We start from the raw sequence: 23,416 nt of genomic DNA, 5'->3' as shown, positions 1-23,416 counted from the left end.
TTGGTGATTTTTGCTTTGCGAACAGGAAACAAGCAGTCCTCCAGTTATTGATGTTGTGAAAAAGGATATAAACACTATGTATGTAGAAAGACCTCTTTTTTAAAAAATCAAAATCCTTTGGTCTAGGCTGAACATGCTGGCCTTATTTTAGCTATAGTTCATTGAAACAATGGGATGTACAGTGGTACCTTGGGTTACATATGCTTCAGGTTACATACGCTTCAGGTTACAGACTCTGCTAACCCAGAAATAGTACCTCGGGTTAAGAACTTTGCTTCAGGATGAGAACAGAAATCGTGCTCCGGCGGCACAGCAACAGGAGGCCCCATTAGCTAAAGTGGTGCTTCAGGTTAAGAACAGTTTCAGGTTAAGAATGGACCTCCGGAATGAATTAAGTACTTAACCCGAGGTACCACTGTAACTGAATTTGTTTAATTAAGGCTGTGTACATACCATACCTTTAAGGGAGATTTCTCATCCAAAGAATCCTGGGAACTGTAGTTTGTTAAGGGTGCTGGGAATTACAGCCCTGTGGGGAATAAATGACAGTTCCCAGAATTCCTCAAATGTATGCCATGTATGCATACAATGGGATTTAACTTAGCTGTCATCAATTGAGCCACGGATTTTGATGTGACTTAGCAATGTAGCACGTGTCTACTCAGGAGTAAGTTCCACTATGTGAAATCGGGACATATTGTCAGATAAGTGTTCATAGGATGGCAGCCAAGATCTCTTTTCAGACATTCCCCTCCATATGGAGAATGAATCCATGCAAAAGGGAGAAGGATCACACGGCTCGCTGTGGTTTTCCAGGCATCCCTTTGTCAGACCTCGGGTGGTCTTTGTGTGGCTCTCTGTGCAGAGATCATGGGTGGTATGAACAGGATGCAGCAGCTTCAGGAGTGGGGCCAGGAACATAATCCTTCTTTCTCCTCCACACATTTAGGCATGAAGGAGAAAATCTGAGAAACATTTTGGTCAGATCTAAATTTAGCTGAAACTCGGCCAGTCTTCATATTGTCGGTCCCCCATGGGGGGATTATTAAATGTAGAAGAGCAAAAGAAATGCTTGACTAGACCAGACCAAAGGTCTGTCTCCAATACTCCAATGTTCTGTCTCTGATAATAGCCAAGCCGGATGTCCCATGGTGATGGTAATTTAGGGGAAAGACATAGCTCAGTGTTACAGCATCAGTTTTCCACACAGAAGGTCCCATGGTCAATCTCTGGCATCTCCACATATGGCTTTCTCAGAGAGGTTTAGCTCTCAACCCCACCTCACAGATACCTTTGGAAACTGTAGTTCTGAGAAGGGAATAGGAGCCTCCTAATACAGTAACTCTCCCTGGAAAAGACCCTGATGTTGGGAAAGATGGAGGGTACAAGGAGAAGGGGACGACAGAGGACGAGATGGTTGAATAGTGTTCTCGAAGCTACCAGCATGAGTTTGACCAAGCTGCGGGAGGCAGTGGAAGACAGGAGTGCCTGGCGTGCTCTGGTCCATGGAGTCACGAAGAGTCGGACACGACTAAACGACTAAACAACAACAACAATACAGTAACTCTCCATACCCTTAACAAACCACAGCTCCCAGAATTCTTTGGGAGATGCCATGACTACTTCAGATGGTGTCATAGAATCTATTAACTTGTGGCAAGACTCCTGTTAATTGTAATGTTTCATTTGACTTAGCTTAGCTCTCCTGCCAGGAATATAGCTGGCTCCTTCCCAGCTAAGCTTCCCTACCAAGTTACTAAACTCGTATGCCTCCAATTCCTTATTTGAAAATAAGGGCATTTTATTTACTGCATCATTTCACCGATCTGCACATTTCCTCCACATCCCTAGGGACCTCTCCCTGAAGACTTAGTAAATATTTCATAGCTCTCAAACAATGTCATTCTATAATGTTTTTTATGCTACGTTTTTGAAAAAGATAGCGGAAGTCGAGCTGCCATTCATCCAAGGAAGTGAACATAGTGATCAAATAGCCTTAATTCCCCTCTTCATGGTGTTTGTGTATTAATTGCTCATTTAAAAATAGAGGCAAAGGGTCACCCAGTCAATAGTGGGGGGGGGGGGAATTCATGGGATTAATAGCAGCTGTCAGATGCTTCGTTCTTCATGTTTTTAGCATTAGTATTATCTGGCCCAAACACTCAAACACAGTTTTGGAAAAAAAAGTCTCTGTGAAATTAGAATGTCTTTGGGGCTTTTGGAAAATACAGGCAGAGAAAAACTTGGATGGAAACTTCAGCCAATAATTAGCCTTTTAGCATAATGTTCTAATAGTCGCCTTATAAACTAACACATTTATTATGGCCTAAGCTTTCATGGACTCAAGCCTGCTTCATCGGAGGCACGAAGTGAAATACTAGTTGGCAGGAATGTAAAATAGAAGAATGTGAGGTAGGAGCTGAATGACTGTGAGATGCAAAAATTAAAGTCAGTGATAATTAGAGCTTAAGTATGTCAACAGTATGGGACGTGGGTGGCGCTGTGGGTTAAACCACAGAGCCTAGGACTTGCCGATCAGAAGGTTGGTGGTTTGAATCCCCGCGACGGAGTGAGCTCCCGTTGCTCGGTCCCTGCTCTTGCCAACCTAACCGTTCGAAAGCATGTCAAAGTGCAAGTAGATAAATAGGTACCGCTTCAGCGAGAAGGTAAATGGCGTTTCCGTGCATTACTCTGGTTCGCCAGAAGCGGCTTAGTCATGCTGGCCACATGACCCGGAAGCTTTACGCTGGCTCCCTTGGCCAATAAAGAGAGATGAGCGCCACAACCCCAGAGTCGGCCACGACTGGACCTAATGGTCAGGGGTTCCTTTACCTTTACTTTTATGTCAACAGCAGAGCCGACCCACCCATGAGACAAGGTGCAGCTACTGCCTTGGGCGGCAGGATCCACAGGGGCAGCAGATGCAGCCTCCAGGGAATGCATCACCCACTGCTGCTGCTGTGCTAGCAGCAATGGCTGCAGCTTCAGTACTTGGAGGCTAGATCTGTCACCGGATGTGATTCAGAGCAGACCCCTTTCCCTCCATAATGGTCTTTGATTCCCACATCAACCATTGGGTAAGGTTGATTTTATTTCCCCCGCCTTGTTCACAATGTAGAGCTTCAGTCATCCCCTTATTCCCAATGTAGTTTTTCATTCCCCCCTTGTCCTTGATGCAGATCTTCACTCCTTCTTCCCAGGTGGGGTGTGTACAATTTTTGTGGTTTGCCTCAAGTGCTAAAATTTCTTGGGACAGCTCAGGTTAACATGCACACCTTTAACCTTTTAGCAGGTTAATTGTAATCCAGCTATTTCACATTACATTTTTGCATCAGAGTTCTTTGTTTTAGTTCTGGAACTACCGTATTTTTCTGTGTATAAGACCAGTTTTCCCCCCTAATAAATTATGTCAGAAATTAGGGGGGGGCGTCTTATACACGGATAGTGCCAAGGTCATTTTCTTAAATCTGAGTCCCCCAAAATAGGGAGCGTCTTATACATGGGGGCATCTTATAGATGGAAAAATACTGTAAAATTAGTTTACCAATACCAGGATATATCTGCTATCTGTGCCTGTTTCTTGCAAATGGTTCCCTGCACCACTGTGGGTGTTAAGGCAATTATTTATTGCATTTGTATCCCACCTTTTTCTTTACAAGGAGCTCAAGGTGGCAGCCCAAGCCTGGGAAAGAACTGCGCAGGCACAGGCGTTGCGACATTGCGACGCCACTGCACCCACACTTCTCTTTCCCCAGCTTGGGCTGGCAGAGGCCACAGTGGCCTAAGGCCCTCCCCCAACCTCCAAAATCCAGACATTTCCCTTAAAATTTAAAAATCTGCCCAGATGGGCATGTTGACCCCCCAAAAGAGGACGTGTCCGGGTTTTCCCGGACATATGGCAACCCTAATACATGGTTCTTCCCCCCCCCCCTTATTCATGCCCAAGTGGGGTTTGAACCCTGTTCTCCCAGGTCCTACTCCAACTGCGACACCACACGGGTTTTCAGCAGTTATCACAAATACGCTACTGCAAAAAGTTAAGCATGTGCCTATTAGAGAGAGAGAGAGGTATATATTGTTATACTTACAACAATTAATAGAGCAATTATTATAACTCCTCCCCATCTGCCTGCTCACCCCTCTGATCTCCCGCTATTTCAAGCCTCGTTTTTTAAAAGAACACATTTCTTTACTATTTCTACATCATGCTTCCTGTAACACTCCCCCTTCCCAATTCTGCTATTTACCCAGAGCTCAGGCAGAGGGTAAATGACCGGCCATTGTCCGGTCATTACACCCTGATGGCTCTTCTCCCCAGGCAATTTCCTGGTTTAGCCTTAATTTCAAATCTAATGTCTGGCACCCAGGAATTTAAGGGGATCGTTGCCTCCTACAAACCCATAACACTATATTTAAAAGCACCCTGTTAATGTACAGCAAAATGTATTTGGTTATATATTTTTAATTTTACTATCCTGGGACCACAGCACCTTCTTAAACATTGACTTTTGGAAGCTTGAGAATTACTTATGGAACATAGCTGATATTTGGGTGAGGGATTTGATGGCAGAAGAGGTTTCACGCTGTCATCTACAGCAGGGGTGGCTAACTCCCAAGAGACTGCGATCTACAGTTAAAAACTGGCAGTGATCAACCCCTTTTTGGGGTGTTCAGGTCAAAGTTGTTGAGCATTTTGTAGGAAGGAACGCCCTGTTTTGGGGGGTTCAGGTCACAGTTGCTGAGTTTTTTTTAGGTAGGAGGGAAGTCCTGTTTTTGGGGGGTGCAGGGCAAAAATGTTGAGGTTCTTTTAGGGGAGCCAAAGTTGTTCAGCTTCTTTGGGGGGAGCCACTGATGTACCAGTGATGTACCAGTGATCTACCACGGATGTCCAGTGATCAGTGATCTATCTGTTGGACATGCCTGATCTACAGCAATGAAAAGTCTCTCACTGAGTTTAAAGAGCTTTGGACTCAGAAGGCCGCTTAATACCACCTGGGTGCTGTTCATACTAAATGTACCACACTGAGAGTGTTGGCTAATGATAGAATCCCCAGAGACACCCATTTGTGAAGGAAAAGTCTGATCCTCAGTGGTCCATGCTTCAAAAGGAGCTGAGTACATCTGTGAGCCACAGCAGCAGGAACAGAGGGAACTTAGCATCATGATACAAAAGCTCTGCTTTGCCAAAAGGGAGGATTTGCATCATATATTTGCATAAAATTTGTATATGATAATGTATATGTCTAGATGCAAATTTTAAAAGAAATTGCTATAATTTAAATAGAAATACAATACATCTCACCATATTAGCAATTACACCAGGTGACTTAGGAGCTAGCTCAGTCTGCTGACCAGGGATGGGCAACCTCAAGACTCCTCTTGTCTCTTTGTATGGTTCCTTCTCTTTAAACCAGACTTTGGACTGGATAATCCTCAAGCAGAGGACAATTTCAGATGCAGGACTGTCCTCTGACAGATGGAGGACTGTCTTCTGTAAAGCAAGGAACATGATTACCCTAAGCCCCCAGTGTGAGATACTTGGAAAGGAAGCCCTGCTCCATGGCTAGAGACCAAATCTGCCCTCTTTCCTCCAAAGCTCTTCTCTCCATTGACATTATTACCCTTCCCTTTGTTGGACCGACATGTGACCTGGACTTACTCTTTGACTTCCCTTTCTCCTTTGTTCCCCATATTCAGTACATGGCCCAACTCACTTTGCTTCTCCACTTAGAACATTGCAAAATATAGCCGTGCCTTTCTGTTCCATTGGCTAAAGCTTTGGGGCATGCCCTGCTCATCTCTCACCTAGACTACTGCGAATTTTCCTCTCTGGTCTTCCATCCTCTCATGTTGGTCCCCTTATGTCTATCTACTACTCCACTGCCAAATCATTCATCTCTTTCATCAGCCTGATCACATGAAATGCGAAAAGTTAACAGGGGTTGGGGAACATCTTATCTGGGATAAATCACCCCTAAGAGATGTGGGGGTGGGAGTTAAATGTTTAATGGAACAAGTGTAGAACTAGTCAATGAAGCCAAAGTGCTATAGGGTAAAATGTATGAGAAGGTGCTTCTGCCTTTCAGGGCAAGACGAGTTAATCTTTTTAGCTCTGTGAATTGATCAAATGTATCCTGGTGCTAAACAATAATTGTGTCCAGCAAGAAACACCTCTGATAATAACTTTGCTTTGTTTTACAGCTCCGTGTTTATGCCCAGCCCCAGCAGTTACACACAGCAGAATATGCAGCAAATATAACTAAAGAGATATTTGATTTCTTTGAAGGATACTTCAACATGAGCTATTCTCTTCCCAAACTTGGTAACAAATTAACATTGATGTTCATTTGCTTTCAGGATTTTGTTGCCAGTCACTGAATCACCTGAAAATTGACAGGAAGTATGATGTTTGAAGTAGTGGTGTTTAGCTGCTGTGCTTGCGCCTTAACAGTATATTAGCATGCTTTGACGGGAAGATGAAGCTGCCTTATAATGGGCATGTACTGTACACACATAGGGCTAAACCATAGTTTAGCACTATGTCAATGACTTTCCACAAACCCAACCAAATTGTCAAGATTGCAGTTGAATATTGCTTTCAAATAGCCTTGGCTTAGTGTTATGTACAAATATGGGACTACAGTTTATAACAAACCAATGATCAGTTGCTAAACAACACAAGTTGACACTGGCAATGTGTCCTATGTTACAGAGGACAGTCCTCAATTTGAAAAGCCATCCAGTCCAAGTCTCGTTCAAATATTTAAAAACCATAGGAAGTGAGTGCCATTGGCTTAAGTTGCCCCACAAACAGTACCCAGGCAGCAAATTGAGTTATGCTGCATTTCTATTAAATTTACTTCTATACATATTAATCAGAATAGGCAAATTTCATGCAAATCTGTACCCTCCGTTGTCCTTTTCCTGTTGATGCATTTCTTCTATTTTGACTATACTTGTGCGTCTTCCTTACATGGAAAGGTTGGTTGGAAGCCGCAGATGTGCCTATTTAGGATGGTTTTGGCCTGAGTAGTGCCATTCCCCACATGAACTTTGAGAAATGTCATACAGGCCCCAGAGGCAAAATACAGGCCCACTGTGGCTCCAGACCTTGCAAACAGCCTGCCTAAGAGATCCCTGGATCATGTGTTCACTCCTGAGGAGGGACAATGGCTGCTCCATGGAGGGCATTTTCACTAGACCCTTGCACAGCCCCACTCAATCCAATTTGGGGCCTGATATGGCATTTTGGAGCGGCCCTGAACCACCCAGATCCAGGTCCCAAAGTGATTTGGGGGTGGGTTCTTTCACAGTGTATAAATAGGGTTAAAACCCCTGATTAAAGATGCTGTCAGGAGAGGACAAGAGACATGCATAGACTGCCTGCATGTCTCTCCTCCCCTGCCAATCCTTGCCACCAGGCAGCCCAGGTTGACCCGACTCTACCTAAGGGGATCCAGGGTTGCCTCAGCACACTCTAGCCAAATCCTGTGTTGTCTGATGAGCCCAATTCAAGTCAGAATCTGGTATTTGACCAGAGCCACTGCATCGCCCTAGTTTCCACACAAGTCTTCAAATCCCCTCTGACCCTCTCTCACAGTATTCGTGATATTGCACACACATGATTGCAAAACCCACGTTGCCTAGACTGGAGCATACAACAACACCATACAGGCCAAAATCACATGTGCATTTTCAATGGATCCCTCTGGAATTTCCCCCTGCTTCAGCTATTTCAGGGGACCATTGCTCTAAGGCAAGAGCTCTGGGATAGAGTGTCTGCTTTGCATGAAAAAGGTCCCAGATTCAGTTCCTAGCATCTCCAAGTAGGAGTGAGAATGTACCGTCCCCGAAAACCCTGGAGAGCTGTTGCCAGTCAATGGGCACAGTTACTGAGCTAGATGAATCTGGCTCAATAATGGCTTCTAGCCACAATGGCTGTGCTCTGCCTCCATGGTTAGAGGCAGTAATGCTTCTGAATACCAACTGCAGGAAACCACAGAAGGGAAGAGTTATCTTATGCTTTTGAGGCATCTGGGAGCTCAATGTGAGAACAGGATGCTGGACTAGGTGGGCCATTGGCCCGATCCATTAGACTCTGCTTATGCTCAATATGTCCCATTATAAGGCAACTTACTATGTTCCTGTTCACAAGTAAAGGAGCTGTGATCTATCTGTTAATACTCACCTGAGATACATTTTATTCTGCAGATAGAAGTGATTGAAGTGTGTGTGTGTGTGTGTGTGTGTGTGTGTGTGTGTGTGTCTTTATTTCTCAGTGTATACAATTCCATCTGAACAATGGTGGGTGGTAAACTACTCAGAGGTGAAGTGTGGTTCAGAAAGGTTGAACTGCAATTATAAACATGCTGCCCTTCACAGTCCCAAAATGAAACCTATTTTGACCAAAATTAAACAGAAAGCAGTGGTTTCTGGCTTTTGAACCAGTGGGTCATGCTTTAGCATTGCCCATCTCAGAATCAATTTGAATTCTATGCGAGGCTAAGTAGCGGGGCTGTTCAGCCTCTCAGAGGAACCTAGCGTCCATAATTCTCATTTAAGCTGGTATTGATTGCCAGGCATGAAGACATGACCCTCCATGTTGTGGGGAGTAGAAGCAGATGTTCTTCATTACATGGGGATTTAGTTTACTTAATTTGCCAATAAATATTTCTTAGTCCCATTTACGAAATCCTTTTACAACCTAATTGCAGGAAGACATTGTAAAGACTAGTTTGGCATTACCAATCAGGCAGCAGAAAGCATCCCCTGTGGCAGGGGAAGAGCCTGCCAAGTGCCCTACTGAGGGATTGGGAAGAGGTCCAAAGGGATGTCTCCCAACTGGGTGAATGGGCATTAAAATGGCAATCGTGGTTCAGTTGCTTTGCAAGGCATGGAGAAAGTGGAGAGAGAGAAGTTTTCTCCTTTCTTATAGTACCCAAATTCAAGCTCACCCAATATACCTATGTAAATGGTTGGAGATTCAGGGCAGATGAAAGGAACTACTTCACACAGCACATATTACTACCACAGACTCTAGTAATGGTCACAAATTTGGATGGCTTGAAAGGGTGTTTACAAATTCACATAGGATAAGACTATCAGTGGCTACCATTCATGATGGCTGTGTACTACCTCTGGTATCAGAAACCATATGCCTCTGGAGCCTATTTTCTGTGGAAGACAAGTGGGAGAGAGCTACTGCACACCTGTACTGCTTATGGCCTTCCCAGAGGCATCTGGTTGGCCACTTATGGTACATAATGTTGGACTAGATGGGTCTTTGGTTTCATCCAGCTGGTGTCTTCTTACATTCCTGGTAGGACATGTACCTGGCATAGCTCCCTTCTCTTCTACATCACCCTTTGTTTGGCTGAGGAAAATAGGTACAGGTCTGAAGAAGGAGTTGGAGGACGCCAACTGAGATATTTCATCCAGGACTCTGTACTGACCAGGCAAGCTTCAATTTTGGGTGGCACCTCAGGAGTACATCTTTCATTGAATATATTTCAGCAGAGACTGGACAGCTGTCTGCCAGGGATGCTGCAGTGTGAATCCTGTGTTGATCAAGCTGGTGGTGGACTAAATGTTTTCCAATATCCCTTCCAATTCTTCAGTTCTATGATTGCAACAATTTGTATACATACTGTACATAGTCAATAGGTGTCAATGGAGGACACCTAATCTTCTTGCCTTCTTTCCTCCTGATGTTAGTGCCTCCTTATCTCACTGTCTCTCCTTCCCTGGCTCTTCCCATTGGATACATTCCAGTGGGAAGGTGAACATGTAGATGCATACAGCCAGGGGCCGTCCTGCAAATACCATGACTCAAGGTCCACAAACCCAGCTCCACATGCCCTCACCTATTTGATTTCATAAGCTCTCCAAAATGTTAAGCATAGTTGCACCCATGCTGTCATAAGGGGGAATGTGAAACTGGGAGCAGAAGAACCTGGTTCACCAATATTATCCTGGCATTTCAGAAGTCCAGATACATGTTGAATGTTCTGCTGAGTCAGACCAAGGGTTCACCATTGCCTATACTGACCTGCAGCATCTCTCGGAGGGTTGAACTCCAGGACCTTATGCATTTCAATGGTGAAGGGGGCACAAGCAACAAGCTGAAGTTTTTCTGTTAGATGCAGCAGTTCTGTGACTTGAATAAGATAAATGAGCTTGAACACTCAGGGTAAACGTCTCTCTTTTTCTATCTAGACAAAATAGCCATTCCAGATTTTGGCACTGGGGCCATGGAGAACTGGGGGTTGATCACTTACAGAGAAACTAATCTCCTTTATGATCCAAATGAATCTGCTGCTTCAAACAAGCAAAGAGTAGCAGCTGTGGTTGCCCATGAACTTGTTCACCAGGTACAGCTTGCATAGCATCTTATCGCAAAGGCATCAAATGATAATATTTTAGTCAAGGAAACAATGATTCACTTATGCCCTCTATTTTAGTCTGTCAGATTTTTCTGCTTCCTTTTCAGCTGCAAAATAAATGGATTCGTTTTAAAGCTTTGAAGTACTGAAACATATTTCATATAATGGTTTTGTCTCATTTTCATCCTGTATCAACAGCACTTCATTTGCTGGAGATTTACTGTTGGGGGCTACTACAACACAAAGCTGTAGTGAGACCATAGTTTCCCACACCCATTTTTGCTGCTGCAAATCATGATAAATTTCAGGAGCAATCTTCTCCCATGGGAAAGTGGAAGAGAAAGGAAACATGAGAAACCTCTTGGAATCAATACCACAGTGATTTGAGCAACATCTCACAAGTCAGTTGAATTAGTTCACCCCAGAGCCAGCCCTACTATTAGGCAGAGTGAAGCTGGGTGCCTCAGGTGGCATGTGCTGGGGCTGCAGATAGGAAGATGGTAGTAGACAGAGCTTTGTGCAGGGATGTTGGGCCAGAATTCAATTTTGATTGCATTTTAATGAGCAACTGCCTAATTCACACTTCTAGAACCAATAAGCGATGTGTCACACAGATATCCTGTGAAATTCATACTTCTCCAAATTTTGGATACAGTTCTTGAACTAATGTGTACAAAAAATGTATTTGGGGGAAAGTGTACATACTGTAAAATGCATGCATTGGTGAAAATAACATTTGTTTAGTCATTTATTTATTAGTTATTTTTCTCAACCACCCTTCATCCCATAGGACGTCAGGGTCCTAACAAACAAAATATAAACAGAGCAGATAAAATATAGACATAATTAGATTAAAACCCATTAAAAAGAGCGCAACAGAACAGTTCAGCAATGGTCTCAAAAATATCCAATACCCCAATGCCTCCATTAACATATCTGTTTTAAGCTGGCGCCTAAAAGTCATCAGTGAAGTGGATAGCATATCTCCATATAAGGAACCCTTTCATCTATTAATTTTGACACAGCAAGATCTGCACGATAGCTGTATTATGTAAATATTTGCTAAGTTACCATAGAGCTATAACCTGTATAAATAATGCTGCTCCCCCCCCCTGCTTCCCATTGTAGTGGTTTGGGAACATTGTGACCATGGACTGGTGGGAAGACTTGTGGCTGAATGAAGGATTTGCGAGCTTCTTTGAATTTCTGGGGGTCAATGCTACAGAAGGAGATTGGCAAATGGTAAATATTAACATTCTTACATTACATTATATTACGTGCTTATATTGTGGTGTGGAGCAGAGGCATTACTATTACTGATTTATGTAGATTTTTTTGGACCGATAACATGGGAAAAAATGTTTTATCAAAAACTCAAAACAAGTCACAGGTATAGTGTAGAATAAAGCATGTTTTGTTTTTAAAGCCATGGAGTGCTACCAAACCACCCACTATGACCATGTCTTTTTCATGTTTCCTCCCCCAAGACCACTATGTGTTCTTTCTTCCTCACAAAGGGCCACAAACTTTCCCCTAGCCTACAGAACATCCTCTCTCCAATCTACAGTTTTCCAGCAGAAGGAAAACAACATATCTCTTCCTAACCCTCCCTATTTCCCCCCACTCTGGTCAGAAAAAGCTTCCCTCAGTGCCAGAGAGAAAGAAAGGGAGGGAGGAGAACTCCCCAGGGGGTTATGGAGGCACCTCCCCTTCCTGTCCTCCTCTTCCCAAGATTATCCATTCAGACTCTGAGGTAGAGTCCTACAAGAGCCACTTTCCAGGTCTTGGCTCAATCTGTGTGCCTCCTTCACCCCTCAAGGTTCAGATTGTCATCGCAGCATGATGACAAACCAGTAGAAATATTAAACAGAGAGGCACAATCATTTCTTGTAATCTTATTCAGTGTATTTTGCTCCATTTTTCCTTCATTTTTCTTTACAGATGGACCAAATTTTGATTGAGGATCTGTTCCCTGTTCTGAAGGAGGACTCTTTGATCTCCTCCCATGCTATTGTAGTGAATGTGTCTTCTCCTGATGAAATAACCTCTGTGTTTGATGGCATATCCTACAGCAAAGTAAGGAAAAACTTGTCTTCTCTTTGATACAATGTCAAAAAGGCAGACACAAAGTCAATAGTGTTTGAGTTGATATGTGGCTCTTTAGGAGAGGTCAGGAGATGAAGCTTGAAAGAAGTTGGTTTTATAGCATCTTCTGACAATGTGCTTTGGCTTCAATGCAGAAGATACTGGGACAAGTGGAAAAGGTGGTTTCTTTTAATATCCAGATGGTCCAGAGCAGGGAAATTTGGAGTTACAGCTGCATTAACAGACCTGGAATTCTGCATTGTGGTAGAAAATGTGTACATTCGGGAAAAATATCATACACAAATGTATATGTTAGGAGAAATTTGCACTAATGAATTTGTGTGTGTGTTGTTGTTTTTTTTAAAAAAATGCAAACTGATGTGGAAATGTGGAAAACTGAACTTATAACTGAGAGAGAAACTGAGAGTAACTGAAACTGACAGATCCGTCCATCCCAACATAGAGCTCTTTTTCCCAATCAGATTGCCACAAGCAAGGGTGGGGAGAGCAAGCAAATGACCATAAGCCAAAGGGTTATGTGAACTGGGACTTGCTTGAACACAAATGCAGAAGGTCAGCACACCATGTGAACCTGGCTCATGTTTGCTAGAGAATGTCTTCACTAGGAATCTTTTTTTAAAACAACAACAACCTCACATGCAAACTTAAGTGCTTACCCTGCTTCCTTGTATAAGTAGGTATGTAATGTTGTATGGGGCTAGAATCTTCTCCAGACTAGAATTTCTGAGAACTTTGGCTTTTGTTAGTGTTGTCAGAAGTGGCCAAACATTTTGAAAAGCATCTGCAGGCAGGATCTCTTAAATCCACAGAAAACAAACAAAGTCGCAGGCAGAGCTATTTGAGGCAGGAGGGTAGGGCTTCCTTTGCTACCAAGCCATCTGCCTTAACACAGGAGGCATTTAAGGTAAGATGCAGACAAACCACTATGAATTGCTTATGGCTGAAACCAGGTAATTTGTGCCTACTTCTTGTGCTCTGTGGTTGTTGATTCATTCTGGGTTGTGTTGACTCTCACACAGTAAGGAGGAAGGCTATGGGCTAAGGAGAGCAATTCATAAATGTAAGGCATTAAAAAATATGAATGATATGTTGCTGGGCTATGCATAAATAAGGGGGTCAATCTTTTATCCATGTATTTTGCTCAGTCAGTCAGACTTCTTCAAGTTTCAAGAACATGGCTTGATTGAAACTGGTATAGTATCAACTGATAATTGCTGATAATCCCAATCTCTGCTTTTTTAGGGAGCATCGATTCTCAGAATGCTGGAAGACTGGATCTCACCAGAAAAATTCCAAGCTGGATGTCAGGTATGATCTACTCAGATTGGTGTAGAACAGGAAAATAGGGAAATGCTTAGTAATTAGTGTGCAATCCTATGTACACTTCCTTGAGAGAATAGGTCCCCACTGAAAACAATGGGCCTTACTTCTGAGTAAAGTTGTTTAGGATTGTGGTGTGGGTCATTGTAGGGAATTTTGGTCAGAACTTTAGAGAATTATTTCACTTACTTCCCTCTAAAGCCAGATGGCACAATCCATTTTGGTTCACAAAACAGGTCTTGGTCTCCTCTGAGCATCTTCTCTGTCATGACATCTCCAAACAGCACCAATTTGAGTGTATAGACATGTACATAAGACCCTTCCCCACAACTATGTCTGTCTATCAGCTTCTCTGTTACTAATATATATAAATCAATATCAATTCATTTCCTTCTGATACACCCTTCCCCCTCAGCCTCCGGGTTCTCACCTAGGGTCCAAACAAACTCTCAGCTCACCCACAAAAGCTTCACAAGGAGCGTTCCCAGAAGCAGCAGGCATCACCCTAGTCTCTCACTCTAGACTTGCTTTTTATGGGCAGGCCCAAGGTGGGTGGTACTTCCTCAGGCTGTCCATAGCTGTGTCCCATTCAGCTTTACTCTCCACACCTAGTGCCAGGTAGAACAGGTTTGTTGAGTTTCCCAGGGGACCAAAGGCTAGGGAGATGACTACCCTCCACTCACAACCCTTTCTTCACCCTCTGTCCCCTCCTCCTTCTCCAGATGTTTTACTGTCCCATGGCAGGGCTTATATGGACATGCCCATATAACCTTTTTTAAGGTTCTCTCACCCACCTGAAACTTCAAGCCCCACCACCACCTGGGGGGGGGGGGTCAGGCAAACCTGGAGACTTAAGGTCAGCCCTGAGGGTCTGGAAACTGCAATGCCCCTTTTGACATGTGACCCTGCAGAGAGTTCAAAGGGTAGTGCAGCCTTTGGCTTGAAAAAGGTTAGCCATCCCTTTCCTAGAGGGGTCTCCAGTCATTTCCTAGTCATTATAGGCCATTTGTGTATGCTTCTTTTAACAACAGAGATGCTTGCTACCAGTGCTATTTTTCTAGAAAAAGAGGTGCCAGAACTCACCATGATTGTCTCCCTTGTTCTCTTGTAATGGCAATGGCACCCACCTGAGAGGTGCCAGAACTGAGTTCCGGCAAGTTCCAGCTGATAAAAAGCCCTGTTTGCTATCTTTGTCAGGACTCTGGTTTGAGTCCCAACTTCCATTTTTTGCCTAAGAAAAATGTATGCCTTGCTGCCTTTAAAAGATACTGTAGGACTGGTGTGGGGAAGCTTTGGATGTCAGGAGTTGCCGACCAGTGGCTCCCATCATCCCTGTCTATTGGCCATGCTTGCTAAGGGTGATGGGAGTTGGAGTTGAGCAAAATCTGGAGGGCCAGATGTTCCCCACATCTGTGGTAGAACCACAGGCACTGGCTGCACTAGTGCGTAAATGAAATTATTTACCATAGCATTATATTGGATCATTGCTCACTGTTACATCACAGATGCATCTAGTGCCCACTGCCAGAACTGAGACCAAAGTGATAAAGATATTTAGGATATTGCATTCTGTCATCACGGTTCTTATGCTAATAGAGAAAGGTCAGCGTTGCAGTGAATGTAGCCTCCCATACCAAGGTTGCAATCCATTTGCACTTATAATTCACAGTCTGCCATAATGTAAGCTTGTGTCGTATGTATACGCTGAAAGTACAGAAGTACTGTAGTTGAGAGTGAGACAAACAGTGCCATCTACTGTCCCACTACAGCTAAGTCAGGAAGGTACCAGGAAGAAATGGATGATGTTTTATACACGATGTAACGGTTGTAACCTATCTGTCAAATAGCAATTCTAATGTAGAGAAATGGATGACTTTTCCAGTCAAAGTCATCCATATTAACTGAGGTGGTAGTCGCGGTAGAGAGATCCAGTGCTGCTGCTGCTGCTGCTATTGCTGCTACACACACACACACACACACACACACACACACACACGTGTTTTGGAACTCCCTTCCTATTGACACCAGGCAGGTGCCTTCACTGTTCTCTCTTTGGCACCTACTAAAATGCTTTTCTTTAGATAAGCCTACCCAAATATGTAGAATGCTGATGAGTGTTTTAATATGCTTTTAGTTTATTTCTGATTTCTTTGAAAGTTTTAAATAGTTCTTTTTAACTGCTTGTGCCAATTATTTTATTTTATTTTGTAAACTGCTTTGAGGGTTTTGGGGCTTTTTTGGGGGGTTGCAATCAAGCAGTGTATAAATTTTATGAAATAAATAAATATACCAGAGAGTTTCAGAAGAAGCCCTCTTCAGACAATCACAAAACCAAAATATGAAAGGCAGCATTTCTCTACCTCTCCCCCGCCACTAATACACCATCACTGTTACTGCCACATCATTCTCAGAAATCTCTAAAAGCCTCCTCCCATGCAGTTAACCTTCCGTGGCAGAAAAGCCAACCAACTACATGGGCAGAAGCTTTCATACAGATTCCTGGGAGTGATGCAAGAAGCAATGCCAACCAGGCATGCATTTAGGTAGCTCGGTCCACAAATAGCTATTATCCAAGCATATGAGCTTGTATAACACATAAGGAGTATGAGATAAGCCCTGCTGGATCAGACACATCTAGTCCAGTATTCTGCTCCCACAGTGGCCAAACTCATGACAACGAGAAGCCCAGAAGTAGGCTAGGTGTTCAATGAGTGGTGACTTACCATGGCATTCCTGCAACCACTTGACATATTTGCCAGCTATGTCATCCTGCCAAGTGGTAAGAATCTGATTATTTTATCATCATCATCATCATCATCATCATCATCAAAAGCACCTACACTTGATCATTAACCTGAAGAAGCAAAGACATGACAAGATTTCCTTTGCCTCTTGGCAAATATGATCAGCTATTGAACCATGTGGTTACAAGCACCCTGTGATAATAGCAATCTGGGCATGTAACTATAGCCACCAAAAATGTACCATCCAACAAAGTGGTTCCCACACATTCTCCTTATCAACTACCGTATTTTTCGCTCTATAGGACGCACCTTTTCCCTTCCAAAAATTAAGGGGAAATGTGTGTGCGTCCTATAGAGTGAATGCAGGCTCCTTGGCTTCAGCAATAGCAACGCGAAGCCTCCGAAGCGCAGAGGGAGCGCTCCCTCTGCGCTCCGGAGGCTTCGTATTGCTTTCGCTGAAGCATGGAGAGTGAAAGGGGTCGGTGTGCACTGACCCCTCTCACTCTCCAGGCTTCAGGGATAGCCGCCTGAAGCCTGCGGAGCGCAGCGCGAGTTCCCGCTGCACTCCGCAGGCTTCAGGTCCCTTTCACTGAAGCCAGGAGAGCAAAACTCTCCTGGCTTCAGCAGAGAGGGAGAGCTGCACAGCGCCCCTTCAGCCAAGCGGGAGGAGAAATGGAAGGGGCTCCGTTTCTCCTGCCGCTTCGCTGAAGGGGCGCCGAGCAGAGAGGGGGAGAATTTTTTTTCTTGTTCTCCCTCTCTAAAACAAGGTGCGTCCTATGGTCCGGTGCGTCCTATAGAGCGAAAAATGCGATATATCACTTTAAACCTGACCTCAGGTATAAGATTTAGAAGAGGAGGGGGGGAAACCCACCCATCTCAATTAAAAACCAAAGCACAGGGGAGGGGGGTGATTTAAAAAGACAATTCAGCAGAAACACAGCTGTGTTCCCTGACAATACAGTCTAGAGTGAAAAATAAACTTCTCTCCACGCTCCAATCTTGCATGTCTGCAGGATCCATTCTTTGGTCCCTGAAAGCAAGTTTCAACGCTTTCCAAAGGACAGATCTATTTTTTATCCAGCAGTGACATTGGGAGTCAGCATTTTCCAGCCTGACACATTTACTAGGCAGTGCATTAGCACTAAAGAGCTTAGAGAGAGAGCGAGAGAGAGAGCGCTCTGGCTGTGTTCTTTTTTGTTTACTGAGGCCCACATGGTGTACCTGGATTATAAATTCCTGTCTTGGTAAATGGATGAGTGTTATTTTAAGATGCGTTCTCGAATAATGGGAATATGAGCTCAACCAGGGTATAATGAGAACAATCTGCTCTCTTACATAAATAGATTTAATTGGGGGGAATAATTAAGGTCAATGAGAATTACATTTGTAACTGTTTAATCAAGGACAGATTTAAAAAATAACCCTCAAAAAAATCTCAGATCCCTTTCATTCATCTTGTACAACTTTTCTGTATAATCATTCTGGTCACAGATGAAATTCTTGGGCGACCAGCATCTTACACCCAGTGATCTTAGAAGCTCAGCATCCTACACCTGGATCTTGCACATCAAGGCTGGGGAACCTACAGCTCTCCAGATGTTGGAGGACCACAACTCCGGTCAGCACCAGATTTAGGGCGGTGCAGGCAGTTCCTCCTCACAAGGCACTGAGCCAAGGGAGTACAAAATATCCTGTACTGCACTTGAGAGCATGCACAGAATAGAAAGCGAGAGGGAGGAGGGCATGAAAATAAGAGATATTTATGGAACGCACAACATTTTGTCCTCATTCAGGGTGCCATATTACCAAAGTCTGTCCCTGATCCTATCATACTTAACCAGGGTCTGTGGCAGCTGAGGTTGAGGGGTGTTGTGGTCCAACATTTGGAGGGCCACAAGTTCTTCAGCTTGGCACACACAATCACTCATTTTATTTGAATGCCACTTTTCCACCAAAGAATAATGCCCAAAGCGACTTACAACAAAGATATGTATTTCAAACATTACACAAGAAAATCCCAATAACATAGCAAAACAATAACACAGCGACATTTTCACAATAACATAGCAAAACAAAAATATTATAACATACCAAAAAACAACAAGCCATATTTCAATACCATAAATAGAACAACATGCAGCATCCAAAAGCAAAAATAAGAAGGGAGCTTCACAGTTTCACTTTAGTCCTAGAAACACCCTTTTTGAGATGTTGCTCAGAGTCCATCTCCTGTAGCAGCTGTGTAAGCAGCAGTTTGTTCAATGGAATTTACTTCTGACTGAATATGTTTAGGAAGCATCTGTGCAGTTCAATGTTATGTGAGGAAGAACTTGATTTTTCAGGCCAGTGGCCCATCTAGGACAGCATCCTGTTCTCCCCTCAAGTAGAACCTGCGTGCAATAGTCCTCCTGCCATTCCCGGCAGCTGGTACCAAGACACATGCTGCCTCTGACCATGTAGGCAGAGCATAGGCAAAGGGCCACTGATAGCATTCTCCCCCATGAATTTGTCTTATCCTCTTTTAAAGTCATCCATGTTTTTGGCCACGAATGCCTCCAATGGGAGCAAATGGTTTAACTTTGCGCTCGGTGAAGAAGCACTTTCCTTTGCCTGTCCTGTACCCTCCAACAATCCTCCAGCATCATTGGGTGCCCATGACTTCTAATGTTAGGAGAGGAGAGAAAAGCATTCTCTATCCACTTTCTTCATGCCTTGCAGAATTGTATACACTTCTTGCATGTCAAGGATTGGTTCACACTTCTGCTGTGCCTAGAAAGCACGGGTCTGAGCAGTTTTCCCCTTGCCCCTCTCCTTACCAAGGGAAAAACTGCTCTTTAGCAATAGATTGGAACAAATGGCAATCCGGGGAAAACCCAAATTGTCATTTTCTCCAATTGAGCACTAAAAGTAGCAGGGTTTATTGGTTTGTGTTTTGTTTTTGCTTTTGCTTTTATCGTGTATTTTGTGCTTTTATGTTTCATTTTTATATTGTGAACTGCCCTGAGATCTGCAGATGAAGGGCAGTGTACAAATTTTAATAAGAATAAGAATAAAACAGTTTTCCCTGGGAGGAATCAGAAGGACAAGAGGACATGTGGCTAAGCCCTCCCATGCCTTTCCTCTAAATTAGGTAAAAGGTAAAGGGACCCCTGACCATTAGGTCCAGTCGTGACCGACTCTGGGGTTGCGGGTCTCATCTCGCTTTATTGGCCGAGGGAGCCGGCGTACAGCTTCAGGGTCATGTGGCCAGCATGACTAAGCTGCTTCTGGTGAACCAGAGCAGTGCACGGAAATGCCGTTTATCTTCCCGCTAGAGTGGTACCTATTTATCTACTTGCACTTTGATGTGCTTTCAAACTGCTAGGTTGGCAGGAGCTGGGACTGAGCAACGGGAGCTCACCCCATCGCCAGGATTTGAACCACCGACCTTCTGATCAGCAAGTCCTAGGCTCTGTGGTTTAACCCACAGTGTCACCCGCATCCCAACTTCCTCTAAATTAAAATACTGCAACCTTCCCCAGGAGTATTTCCTATAGTGTTCAGTGGGAACCTGAATTTCCTTGAGAATCTTGGCCAGAGCACTGTTATTTCCTTTAGCCTTCTCTGTGCTTTGGAAACTTGCCTGTTGCTTGCATGCAGGTTTTAAACTGACTGCAGCAGCACGTAAGTGAGATATACCAACAGTGACACTCGCACTCTGGCCAAAGACATGATGCCGCACTGCTCAGAAGGTCTCCGCATGAGGTTGGTTCATGGCTGGAATAGGCAAGAAGGAAGGAGATTAAGAGGCACATCTGTTACGTTATTCAAAGCCACCCTCAGATTTTTGAATCATGCCCGTGAAACAACAGGAAGCCAGTGCAGACTGCAAAGTTGCAGTTGCTGATCCACAGAGTCAGGAGGGTGGCAACTGCATGTTGCAGAACTTCTAACTGTTAGAATTCCTGATCTATGATTGCAGTCATGGGATTTTTGTCTATCACATGACAGTATAGGTTTTGACTCCACAAAGTGGGAAGTGACGGAGACAGGATGTTTGTGTTACTGTGTTCTGCGAAGTGGGACTATTGTGCTTTGTTCTTTTTCTCTTGGCTGTCTGATGCTAGAGAGAGAGGGAGCCATGTTGCAGAGGTCCGTGTGTGTTTATATGTAAATAAAGTAGATTAGCCAAAATGCTGAGTTGCTGGGGTCTGTCACACGCATGATGCGCAAACTCTGCGGATCCCTAAGTGTGCCAGTGTCAGTTGGCATTGGTCGCTGTGATGTTCGGGCTGAAGAAAGCTTATGAAGCTCTCGAACGATCGACCAGGAGGGAGAGAACATGCCAGTCGGGCATGTGTCTCTGCCAGCGTCCTACTCGAGTGTTGGCTCAACTCCTGACACTAAAATCAGACCATTAAAGCTGTTGAGGTGGGTGGTCATACTAATATTGAGTATCTGTTTCCATTTTCTCCAACAGAAATATTTAAAAGACCATGAATTCAAAAATGCAAAAACAAGTGACTTCTGGAAAGCACTGGGTGAGGTATGTGTATGTATGACTATGAATCAGTACAAATGTTTGTATTATTTTATTAGGGGCAGCCTCCTAGTCCCACTTCCCCAATCTTTCTGCTCGGCTAGGAAATCTAATCTTAAAAACAACTTCTCTCCATACATTTTGAATGCATTGCTTCTGGCTCACACAAACTCCCACTAAGTGCGACAGCATTTCTCAGTAAGAAAATGCTTCAAGGCAGGTGGATAAGAAGAAAGCCATAATGAAAATAAACTGCAAAAGAACTTCAACGTATTGGGCATATCTGTTCAGCATTCTTCATCCATAACCTGCCCTGCTATTTTTAAACAAGGAAGTGGCTCACCTGGAACTGCAGCAATAGGCCTCTTGCAGCAGTATCTCCTAGTGGGAAGGACGAGGAGGTGGCAAGGTCAGAGCTGCACAGACAACCTGCAGGATTGGCTCAGCTGGTGCACCTGCCACCTTGTCCCTCCTAGTAAGTGGCACTGCCTCACTGTCAGGAGGCTTATGCTGCAGCTCCACCCCACTAAGTGAGATTCTCCTGCAAGAGCAACATCAAGTACCTTACACCTCTTAAATAAGACTGCTGAAGTAAAGAAAGCTTGGGTTAACCAGGAGTGTACTTTTATGAAAGTACCAGCTCAGCTCTGGTTCCGAGAACAAATTCCAGGGTTCAGAATGTGCTCAGAGGCACCTTGTTCTTTAATTCTGACCATAGGCTTGTTCACACATTACACAAGTGTTTTTTGAAAGAGTGTACAGCTTTGTGCAGCTCAGCTGTTGTATACACAGATGCATTGACTGTACGCTTGTTGGATGTTACTGTGCTCAACTCTTTGTGTACAGAGTTGTAAATTTGTTGAATGGAACATGTGAAGACGCATATATTTTTTGCTCCTAGTTCTGGCTGGTAGATCTTGAATCTCTAGTGGTTCCAGTGAATTGGTTCTAATGAGCCTGAAGACTGCTCCCCTCTGGCCTATTGCCTTTTATCAGTGCAGTCCTTGCTGTCCTGATTGCAAAATTATGGAGAGGAGAAAAGAGAACATGAATGAATCTAGAAGCACAGATCACTAGGAATGGATGTCTGGTGGCAATCTTGAGATTCTTTTATTCTTCTATCTTTTGGGGGAGGAATAGAAGCAGTTTGACTAAAAGTGCTAAGCAAGACTCGGCCAAAAGGATACGCTCTTCTTATCAACCCCAGTTGGATTCTCAGATCCTTTGAAACCCATTTTTTCTTTAGGACCATTAATCATGTGTGCATGTGTTTAGAATGAAGCTGTCAGACAGCATCTCAGGCAGATTCCCTGTGGCTTTCGTAGCCACAGTGCATGCAGACAAGTAGCCATGGCACTTTATCCCATCAATGTGGCAAACGTGGGTGGGTGAGGTTGTTGCCTACAGAGCCAGAGCTTATATCTGGGGGGGGGGGAGGAGATTTCTTCCAGGCACCTTGTCTCTGGCAATGTCCAAATCCCTCTCCTTCCTTTCGTTATACTAATCACAGCAAACATCTTCATATTGAATTTGCTATACTTCCCCCCACAACTTTCATGGAAGGGAAATATGAAAGATATTGAATGCTGTCACCTAAGGTGGCTTGTGATATCTTGAGCATTCACCTCTGCAGGAACTCCAAAATGTTGCCATCTATGCAAACAGTGTATAATGACTGGCTGGCCTTTCCTTGTTGTTTACAATCAATAAATACTGTTATTTAGACCAGCTATGCCCATGCGTTTTCCAAAGCCAGCATTTAGAAGAGAAAACTGTAGGTTCTCACCTCCTGAGCAGAAGAGTAATATCCTTCTTCAGTCTCCTTTTGGCGTTCTCAGCATGATCATCCACTGTTATTCTTAGGTCAGTGGTTATCCTGTCCAAGAAGTGATGGACACCTGGACCAAGCAGATGGGCTACCCTGTGCTGAATGTTCTTCCAAACTCAATGATCACACAACAGCGCTTTCTCCTGGATCCCACAGCAGACCCTTCCCAGCCAGCTTCTGAATTCAGGTACAGTTTCTCCAGTAGACGAGTATGCATTTTGCAATGCCAGTCAGAGTCCAAATGGAGATGTTCTGCTTCTCCAAAGGCTTTAGATAAAACAAATCCCCTCTCCCCTGTGAAAAGCTGTGCATAATTTTTTTTTTTAAGCGGCATTGAAGTTGGGTCTATGTAAGTACTCTGCCACCTTGGTAGCACTGGGCTCAACTCACCACAGCAGATGTGTGCCTTAATCCTTTTTTGTTGGTGTTGTTTATTTAATCTAGCCAAACTATGGGCCATTGCTACAGTACATTGCATTGATGCTGTTTTTATTTTGGTGGTGGTGTTTTATTAAAA

At 43.8% G+C, this 23,416-nt stretch overlaps 1 protein-coding gene across 1 annotated transcript in view; it reads left to right on the top strand.

Moving 5' to 3' along the window:
• The window catches only part of ENPEP (glutamyl aminopeptidase), a 54,963-nt gene that overhangs the window by 14,947 nt on the left and 16,600 nt on the right, over positions 1-23,416 (top strand). The window contains exons 4-10 of the mRNA XM_081022224.1: positions 6,202-6,322; positions 10,216-10,370; positions 11,511-11,624; positions 12,324-12,458; positions 13,731-13,796; positions 21,012-21,077; positions 22,935-23,086. Of these exons, the coding sequence (XP_080878350.1) occupies positions 6,202-6,322; positions 10,216-10,370; positions 11,511-11,624; positions 12,324-12,458; positions 13,731-13,796; positions 21,012-21,077; positions 22,935-23,086 (809 nt within the window). The remainder of the gene's footprint in view (positions 1-6,201; positions 6,323-10,215; positions 10,371-11,510; positions 11,625-12,323; positions 12,459-13,730; positions 13,797-21,011; positions 21,078-22,934; positions 23,087-23,416) is intronic.

Source organism: Podarcis pityusensis, assembly GCF_964106645.2.
Source record: "Podarcis pityusensis genome assembly, chromosome: 9".
NCBI classification, from domain to species: domain Eukaryota; kingdom Metazoa; phylum Chordata; class Lepidosauria; order Squamata; family Lacertidae; genus Podarcis; species Podarcis pityusensis.
The sequence above is the reverse complement of the archived record's forward strand: the minus strand, read 5'-3'. Positions and strand labels throughout refer to the sequence as shown.